The following is a 10,043-nucleotide window of genomic DNA, read 5'->3' as shown; positions in this document are numbered from 1 at the left end:
TTTATTTATTTATTTATTTATTTATTTATTTATTTATTTATTTATTTATTTTGAGCTGGAGTCTCGCTCTGTCACCTGGAGTGCAGTGGCACGATCTTGACCCACTGCAACCTCTGCCTCCTGGGTTCAAGCGATTCTCCTGCCTCAGCCTCCCTAGTAGCTGGTATTACAGGAGCCTGCTACCATGCCTGGCTAATATTTGTATTTTCAGTTGAGACGGGGTTTCACCATGTTGGCCAGGCTGGTTACGAACTCCTGACCTCAAGTGATCCGCCTGCCTCGGCCTCCCAAAGTGCTAGGATTACAAGCGTGAGCCACCACGCCTGGCAGCTTTTTAAATAACTACACTTTAAATTTTCGATGCTATTGGCTATTAGCAATAGTGAAAATGAATGCAAACAGGGCTTGACAGTGTCAAAATTCAAGAGTGATGTTTTCTTTTTCCTCACACAGTAGCTAAGATTGCTGCTTTAGTAATTTAACTTTATGCATTAGCAATTTAAAGCATTACCTTTCCTTTCAAAATAATAAGAACATAATTTAGTTTGTTTTTGAAGCCCAGATCAATCTGAGAATTAAAAATTAGGTACAAAGCGTGCAATCCCACAATAAACCCAACAATAAAGTGATTTTCAAAGCAACCCTTGTACCTGTGTCCCAGCAAATAAGTAACTGGTAGTAAACATTTTATGAGAAATATCCTATTTTAAGAAAAGACAAAAGTAACAGCAATTTTTTCTGGGTTCACTTTGAACCCAGAACAGTTTTCCTAAGATATGGGGACAGCAGGAGAAGGGCTTAATAAAAAGACAAACAAAGTGAACCATAAAAAGGCAAAAAAACTAAACTATGGTGAACCATACTTACCCTCCCCATCTCTCTGCAGATGCATTGTTTTGAAATCAATGAGGGGAAAAGTGATAGGGCATGACGCTAATAAAATGGAAAAAATGGCAAAAAATACTAAAGTGAACACACGGCACAGTCAGAACAAACCATACACATAACACAAAGCCAAAGATACCAAAAACATTTCCCTAAAACCAGTTAGGCATTCTGTTCAAAAACTTTATTAAAAGAAATTACTACTAACTAGATTTTAACAAACATAAACATAACATTTCCATTTCAGCAAGCAATGCAAAAAAGGGGGCGGGGAAACTGAAAGGAGCGATATTAACTCAAACATAAAACTGAAGAAATGGAAATTCTTAAGCAGGCACTGTTTGAAGCTTTTCAGTATAAATGATTTCAAAGAAAAAAATCTCCTTTAGTTAGCTCTTTGAAAAAATTCTCTGCATTTCATTCCAGAGTTACCAGGGAGAGAATCTGAAGATGGTATCCACTTCCATTAAAAGTGAAAACTTTGTGAACAGCTGCTACAAATTCATACTGGTGACAGTCATGTGCTACCTGCTTGCTAACTACTGCATTCTGCTGACTATTTTTCTTATCCTTTGAGGAAAAAACAAAACAAAAACCATATATTTAGGAATAGTGACATAGGGCTCTATTTGGAGTCATCCCACTTCTCTACAAAGAGTCACATCAAACAAAGCATGTCTGATTCCGAGGTATCCAGGGTCTAAAGTAAGCTGGTCTTAAATAAATAAGACTTTCTCATTTAGAATATCCTAACTCCTAGCCGGGCATGGTGGCTCACGCCTGTAATCCCAGCACTTTGGGAGGCCAAGGCGGGCAGATCACCTGAGGTCAGGAGTTTGGGACCAGCCTGACCAACATGGAGAAACTCCATCTCTACTAAAATACAAAATTAGCCAGGCATGGTGGTACATGTCTGTAATCCCAGCTACTCGGGAGGCTGAGGCAGGAGAATTGCTTGAAACTGGGAGGCAGAGGTTGCGCTGAGGTGAGATCATGCCATTGCACTGCAGCCTGGGCAACAAGAGCAAAACTCCGTCTCAAAAAAAAATAAAATAAAATATCCTAACTCCTAATTGTGGAAAATCAATCAATGTTTGCATTAGTGACAAAGTCAAAAGAAACAACATGGTCTACAAACAGCCACTCTACAAAGCACATGCACAGTTTATGGCTGGGAAGTTCACTCTGGTGTCTGTTAACCATTGGCTTTCTGAAAGTCGCGGACCCCTATTTCTGGAAGAGCAAGTAGGAGACCTACATAGACTTGTTTAGGCTGTTGAACCAGGACAGCTCAGGCACTGAAAATCAGGCATCAGCAGCCTACAGGTTACCTCCTTTATCTATACCAAGGTATAGGTGCTGGATTCTGATATGGAAAAAAAAGTCCAGTATCAGGTTCTCTTTCAGGGAGACTCAAGAACACTGAAGTTAGACAGAGAAGGTCCATTCTCTTCAGACAATGAAAAACAATTGTTCTTCTATGTTTAAAATTTAATCAGGACTCCCAGGCCAAAGATCATACAGAACTATTTATCTGCATCTTCTAATAGGAAGAAACAAAAGTGCTTTATCAGAATCCCAGCTGCTTCCTTTGAAGACTCATTTCCTAGCAATGCTCCAAGGGATGCTCTGTCGACCACCATTCCTTTTATTTCAGCCACAATAAATTACAAAAAAGAACATTTAATCTTCAACTGCCACCAGTATGCTAACATATCCCCTAACACTGGGAAGCATCTTCATAAATTCCAGATGTCCTGAATAACCCAGAACAAAGCAAATGAAAGACAACTTCCTAATTTAGTCTAAGTTAAAACAGATAATATGCCACTGGGCATGCCAAACATCTAGACCTATATAAAAAGGAGGCTGGGGAGGAGACAGCAATAAAAATTGGCACAGACAATGACTTGGTTGGGGCTCTTAAAAAAAATGCCTAGACCTTAAAAAAAAAAAAAAAAAAAAAAGATCCACACACACTCCATTTGTGATCTGCAATCAGGTGAGTACACTTACAGGGCCAAAAGGAGTCAATGGCACTGGCATTACAATTCCTGTTACTGCCAGCATATGTCAACAGATAACTTGCCAAAGGTGACAGAACCCAGGCATCTTCATCCAAGTGAATGAATATGTAACTCTGCTTAAGATTCTTGAGTTATCTCATTGTCTCTTTACCAAGGTGTATAATCCAGAAAAACTCCTAGATCCAAATTTATTGCTTGTTTCCCACCCCCACTGAACATTTTATTTGAAAGTTTACAAATACATAGCAAAATTTAAAGAACTTTACACTGAATATCCATATATCAATCACAATCTACCATTAACATTCTACTATACTTGCTTTTTAACATTTATCTATCCCATTAACCATCTTATTTTTTTCACGGATTTCAAAGTAAACTGCAGGTATCAGTAAATTTCCCCATAAATACTCCGGTATGCAAATCATCCACTGAAGTTCAGCATTTGTTTACAGTTTTTTATTCTCTTGAAGTAAAAAGAGAACTATATACAAAGAAACACAAAAATCTATGTATTTGCTGAGTTTTGAGACTTCAAGTACCCTTGAAGTTCATTTTCAAAAATGTACTGCTGATGATTCTAAGGACAAGGTAATTATACACCCTCTGTTTAAACTGGTGAGATCTCTAAGCCGTAACATACTAGGCTTTCAAAGACTGGGAGATAGCACTTGATTTAACTATTAACAAAAACGTATACTGGGTGACTTTTTTAAAAAATCAGCTCTAACATCCGTTTTCAAAGCTGTTGATGGATCAGATAAGAACTTCTAGTTTATATGAGATGCTGCCCCAAAATCTCAGTGTGTTTCACTAAAAACACCCACTTATTTATCTTATATGAAAGGGAGAACAGAAGATCAAGATGAATAAGGTTATCCAGAAAAGGGCTGTAGCGTTATCATCGCTTAGGGTAATTTCAGTTACAAACAACATTATCAGGAAAATAATGTGTGTGGGTAAAATTACCTTCCCATTTATCACCATCAGAAACATTCTTCAGATCTAAATGTGGAATATTAACACATGCTGCTTCACCTTGAACACCAACACTTTGACCTCCTGGTACTTCTGATTCAGTGTTGGCATTCAAATCACATATCTTGCTACTAGAATCCTGTATTTTAAAATAAAGAATACATTTCACAACGACGGAAGCTTTTCACACCCAGCTTAAACACATCCAGCACATATCCATGTGTAGTCTTCATTAGTTTATTGTGCCTACACAGCCGACTATCCCATTCCCACTGTGCAAACTATTTTCAAATATAAACATGCAGTTCTAGAATATGTCTTATTGGAAGACAAGTTTGGATTCCAAATTCAGGAAAGTGTTTTCATAACCAAGTCTCTTGTAGCCAAAAGTGGCAAATTAAGTTGCTGTTTAACTGTAAAATATTTGATGAGAGTATTTATATTTAAATCTTTAAACCTAGCTAACTCACGTGAAAGATCAGACATAACAGACAGTTTAAACCTAGGCAAGTTTTTAAAGACTAAGATAAAAAATAGTTCTTACCAGAATCAAGTGTGACAATTTATCACTGTCAAATAACAAACATTCTTCCCTAAAAATACAAGTAAAGTTGTTAGTATATTAAGAATAAAAAGCCTACTATCATTATATATTTCTTACCTAGATTACTCTACTCCACCACACAGTTAGCATTTACAATGTGCGAGGAGAAAATGCCAACTGGACATATGCCCATTCTTTGGAGCCCTATATCTGAAAAATCACACAATACTGAAAAGATCCACAGAATCACTTCAGGTTTAGAAAAATCAAGTAACAATCCCTACTCCACCCCATGAACCACAGCAAAAAAGAAAAACCTTTATAAAATGAAAACTAAAATCCACAGTAAGTAGAAACTCAAAAGAATGTGTAATAAAGATTTTATAAAATAAATGTTTTAACCAAATACACAGCTCTATTCTCTCCATTCCGGAGACTTTCAAAGGAGACTTTATTTTTTTTAAAAAAAGACACTATGTCTTTTACTTTAAACCTAACTGTATTCTATCACAAGGTTACTACTTCCAATCAAAGAAGGTTACTACTTCTAAACCTTTCCCTCCTCAAAACATAACAGTAACATACTAAAAGGAAATTTTTAAAAATTTCAGTCCACCTTTAATCTCCCCAGAAAAACTAACCCTTATTTAGAACAAGTGTTATAGCAAGCTGTCGTAAGTGATCTGTACTTATTTTACCACTCAAGAGAGCACCTGCTAATATACAGTAGATTATCAATATGCCTACTGGGGAAAAGTTATTTTCCCCAAAGGCACTGTGGCAATTTACAATGACACATCAAGATGTCACTTCTAACTGGTCATAACACAGTATGCACTCAGAAGACATGCCTTGATCTAAATATGGCAAGTCATTTTCTCATACAGATAATTACCTTATTTTTGCTGAGCATAAGAAATGAACTAAATGCTCTGATAAGCTTAAAGGCATTCCTTTGCTTAGAGTAGGAGCAAATGGTAGGATGAGTAAATACTACCTTAGCAACCTAAAAGACCTAATCACCTACATTTGAGAAACATGAATGTTAAACAAACAAAACGTAATCCACCTAACCAAGGTACTCTTTGGATCTAAAAACCAGTTTGCTAACTTATACACAGTTGAAGTTGAAGAGGAAAGAGCTTTTTCAAAAAAAAAAAAAACAAAAAACAAAAACAAAACAACAACAACAGAAGAATCCTCACTAAATGGCTCCTTATTGTTCTACCAAATCCAGATGTCATCATTCTGGGGGTGCCTGTTAATGCTGTTAATCTTATATCTTCAGCCCATAGCTCCAATACTCCCTGGGCTGGAAGAGGATGATTCCTGCCTCCTGAAAGGAAGCACAAGGAACTGCTATAAGCAGGAAATCTGTGGACCTTCAGAGTATGGGGAGGCTCCAGAGACATGGCTCCAAAGAATTTACTTACCCTTAAAGAATAGGCTTCCTACTTATAATTAAAAGAAACAATGGAATACAAATATGTCCTGGCCAACAGGCTGTCAGCAAATTAGTATGTTGTTCTGGGATCTCTCAATATTTACAATCTAGTCTGCAACTTCATTACTGAAGTATTTTCAGAATCTCAAGTCACCTTCCTAAGTTATACTTTTTGGCAGCATCTTGAAGACTGATGCAAAGGGTAACAAGAACCCAAATCTTATTCTGTGACTTAAAACATTCCAGAAAGCTTCTACCCAAAGAGGCTATCTATTGAGACTCCACATTTAGTTGAAATACTCGTTGCCTCCAGTATTTCTCTACCATTATAGACAGCCAAAGAGGTTAAAAAAGCACCAGCCGCCTAACAGTGTATTGAGACACACCAAGGGTAAATTCAAAGAGGAAGAAAAACATCCTACACATATTTGTTGAATCAAATACAATATCTCTCAGTTAGTTATACACAGTTACAAGACCATGAAGTAACTCACTGACAGGTATACTCAGAATATCAGTAAATTCCCAATTGTTCCACAATCAACTGAAAGATTTAAATGTCTCCAAAAAGGCTGTTTTTCCCTCTGAATGTTTTCCAAGTTACAACTACTGTCTGTCTGAACCTGCATAAATCCAAATATTTATGGGTATTTAATATCCTTTATGTCTACCATTATAACAAGAAGGCTGTTTAAGATTATCTAAACTATATGTTTATAATGGATATTCATCTAAAAAATTCACCTCAAAAATCTGTGAAGAGCTCCAATTCTCAAAATGATTAATTAGAAACAAGAAAAAATGCTTACCTCTCAAGACAGCCATCTTCACTATCACCATGGTCACTGCATGGCTCTAACAATATACCTATAGACTGACAAAAAGAACACCACCATGTATTAATGGAGCTCCCAATACTCAGATATGAGAAGAAGTTGCCAATCTAAACTAGGATATTAGAATACAGATTAGTCAAACACCCCTAATTAGCTATCATTTATAATAGTCTGTAGTACTTAGCATGTCTTTTTACAGGGAGTAATTTATCTTCCCTCAAAACCTGGGTCATATGAAGTACAGCAGGTATTCTGCATTTCTCTGTTAGGTAATATGTATCACCACTACCATCCTTCTTCCTTAGAATTCTTTCCTCCAAAATGATGGTCTTCTGATCCTGCTTGTCACCTGCTGCTTGCTTTATTTCTCCCCGGCCACAAAGATGCAAGTTTGGTGACTTCTTGTAGATAGGAGTCATAGAGGAGTTCACCAGGTTCCTTTGTATATTTGAAGTAATAACTATTTTCCACAAAAAAGTCCCCACATGAGAAAACTCTCCCATTTTCCAACAAGCTTAGTGACATCATCTCACCCCTATTCCTCTCAAACTAAAAACCTACCAAGTCTAATACAAACACCCAGAGAATTACTACAAAATACACGAACATTTTGGTGTTTTTGACGATCGCCTTCAATTCAACAAAAGGTTCGACACTTCCTAGACTCTCTGACTCTTCTTTAGAAAGTACCACTTGTTCAATTTTGTTTAGCATGAAAGAAGGTCCATAAGAATCTGCAAAAAAGCTGTTAAAATACTAGTCCCTTTTCAAACTACACATCTATGAGGCTGTCTCATACGCTTCAACAAAACAATGTAACAGCAACAGACTAAATGCAGAAGCACATAGGAGAATCCAGCTGTCTTCTGTAAGTCAAACAGGTATCAACAATATTTCTAGCTATGTAAAACAATGCCACTCCTCAAACTTAAAAAAATTTATGAAAACAGCTGTCTATTATGGAAAAGAGCAACCTTACTTATGTTACCATAAATGAGTTTATGTTAAAGTAAATTAATGTTTTTTAAATTTCTCAGTTTTAATTCCTAATATGGCAAATCCTGATAGACATACCTATGTAAATAAAAGCTCTTTGGGATCTTCAAATAAGTATAAATAAGTCCCCGAGACCCAAAGTGTGAGAATGACTGATACACAAATCAGACTTCGGTAACCTTTATGATCAATAACAGGTGTCCCTAACCCCCTGTTAGGAACCAGGCCACACAGCAGGAGGTGAGCAGCCAGGGGAGTGGGGAGTGAGCATTACGGCATGAGCTCTGCCTCCGGTCAGAGATTCTCAGACGGGATTCTCAGAGAGGCGCGAACCCTATTGTAAGCTGTGCATGCGAGGGATCTAGGTTGTGTGTTCCTTATGAGAATCTAACTAATGCTTTGATGATGTGAGGCAGAACAGTTTCACTACGAAACCCCAACCCCCTATCCACTGTCCGTGGAAAAAGTGTCGTCCACAAAACCAGTCGCTGGTTCCAAAAAGGTTGGGGACCACTGCTCTAGAAGATAGCTTTACATTCTGAAGGTTTCTGGGCACATGAAATAACCATTACCCAGACCAAATATTTAATTTTTATTTACTTGAAAAAAAAATTTTTTTGAGACAGTCTCACTCTGTCATCCAGGTCAGAGTGCAGTGGTGCAATTTCAGCTCGCTTTTTGAGCCGGAGACAAAAATACAAAAATTGTTTTGTATTTTTAGTAGAGATGGGGTTTCAACATGTTGAATAGGGTAATTTGTTTGTAATTTTAGTAGAAGTGAGTTTCAGCATGTTGGCCAGGCTGGTCTCGAACTCCTGACCTCAAGTGATCCACCTGTCTTCATCCTCCCAAAGTCCTGGGATTACAGGCATGAGCCACTGCACACAGTCAGACCCAATATTTAAAATGAACCTTGGGGCCAGGAACAGTGGCTCACACCTGTAATCCCAGCACTTTGGGAGGCTGTGGCGATCAAACCACTTGAGACCAGCCTGGCCAACAAGGCGAAACCCCATCTCTACTAAAAATACAAAAATTAGCTGGACATGGTAGCACACACCTGTAGTCTCAGCTACTTGGGAGACTGAGACAGGAGAATTGCCTGAACTCAGGAAGCAGAGGCTGCAGTGAGCCAAGATTGCACCACTATACTCCAGTCTGGGAGACAGTACAAGACTGTCACAAACAAACAGAACCTTGGTATCTCACTCAAAAGAACCAAATTCAAGCCCTAGCTCTGCCTTTCTCATCACAAATATGAGAATAACAATAATTTACTTGACTACCTTAGAGTTACCATAGAGAATCAAAAGAAACAGTTTATAAGGAAAACCATCTATATAGGCCAGGCACAGAGGCTCACACTTGTAATCCCAACACTTTGGGAGGCCAAGGCAGGTGGATCACTTGAGGTCAGGAGTTCAAGACCAGCCTAGCCAACATGGTGAAATCCCGTCCACTAAAAATACAAAAATTAGCCAAGTGCGGTAGTGTGTGCCTGTAATCCCAGTTACTCGGGAGGCTGAGGCACGAGAATACCTTGAATCCAGTAGGGAAAAGGAGATTGCAGTGAGTGGAGACTGTGCCACTGCACTCCAGCCTGGGCAACAGAGCGAGACTCTGTTTCAAAAAAATGTAAGATATATAAATAAAATAAAATATTAATGGGCAAAATAACCCGTATCTTCTCCCCACCTCCTCCCATGTGACCTTCCACAAACATTAAGGTCTGCAAAGGAAGGCTAAGGTGCTCTGGTCTCAATTCAGGTAAGTTAGAGAGCTTTGGTAGTGGCGGTGGTTGTGGCAGCAGCAGGAGGTACAGCAGATACAGCACTGTCATATTAGCAGTATCTTAGGAGCTATAGGGGATTACTGCCAAGAGTTAATTAAAACCTTACAGGCATTTCCAGTAATCCCTCTGGTCTCCATCCCTTCCGTAGGGGTCCATAATTGGTGCACACACATTGCTTAGTTCTGCATCTTACCATTTCCACTCACTTACCTTTGGCTCAAGCATGCTAGTTACTTCCATTAAATAGGCTACATATCTCCACTCCATTCTGTACCTTTTATTTGCTGAACAAACACTCAATAAATTGCATATTGATATACTTCTGTCTAGCCTATCCTCTCTCTTCTACTGAATTAACACAATCAATACTGATGAGGTCTTAGACCAGTACAGGTCAAATTTATAGCCTTCTCTTCCTCTTGACTATCTGCTAGAGTTTATAAATACTTCTGGTCTCCACTTCTGAAAGGAGATAAAGCAGTTTCTCAGTGTTTGCAAGGTATGAATGATTCTTTTTTTTTTTTTTTTTTTTTTTTTTTTT

The 10,043-nt window shown here is 38.0% G+C and overlaps 1 protein-coding gene across 7 annotated transcripts in view; it reads right to left on the bottom strand.

Annotated features, from left to right (window-relative positions):
• FAM13B (family with sequence similarity 13 member B) overlaps positions 1-10,043 on the bottom strand; it is a 103,744-nt gene that overhangs the window by 18,024 nt on the left and 75,677 nt on the right. For 5 of the 7 annotated variants that reach the window (XM_023195528.1, XM_023195573.1, XM_023195557.1 and 2 more), the window contains 4 exons: positions 6,688-6,752; positions 4,435-4,483; positions 3,882-4,029; positions 868-933 (listed from right to left, as the gene is read on the bottom strand). In XM_023195528.1, coding sequence (XP_023051296.1) covers positions 868-933; positions 3,882-4,029; positions 4,435-4,483; positions 6,688-6,752 — 328 coding nt within the window. The remainder of the gene's footprint in view (positions 1-867; positions 934-3,881; positions 4,030-4,434; positions 4,484-6,687; positions 6,753-10,043) is intronic. The other 2 variants (XM_023195538.1, XM_023195565.1) reach the window with 1 other exon arrangement.

The sequence above is a fragment of the Piliocolobus tephrosceles genome, chromosome 4 (genome assembly GCF_002776525.5).
Source record: "Piliocolobus tephrosceles isolate RC106 chromosome 4, ASM277652v3, whole genome shotgun sequence".
Classification (NCBI taxonomy): Eukaryota; Metazoa; Chordata; class Mammalia; order Primates; family Cercopithecidae; genus Piliocolobus; species Piliocolobus tephrosceles.
This window is presented reverse-complemented; position numbering and strand designations above follow the sequence as displayed.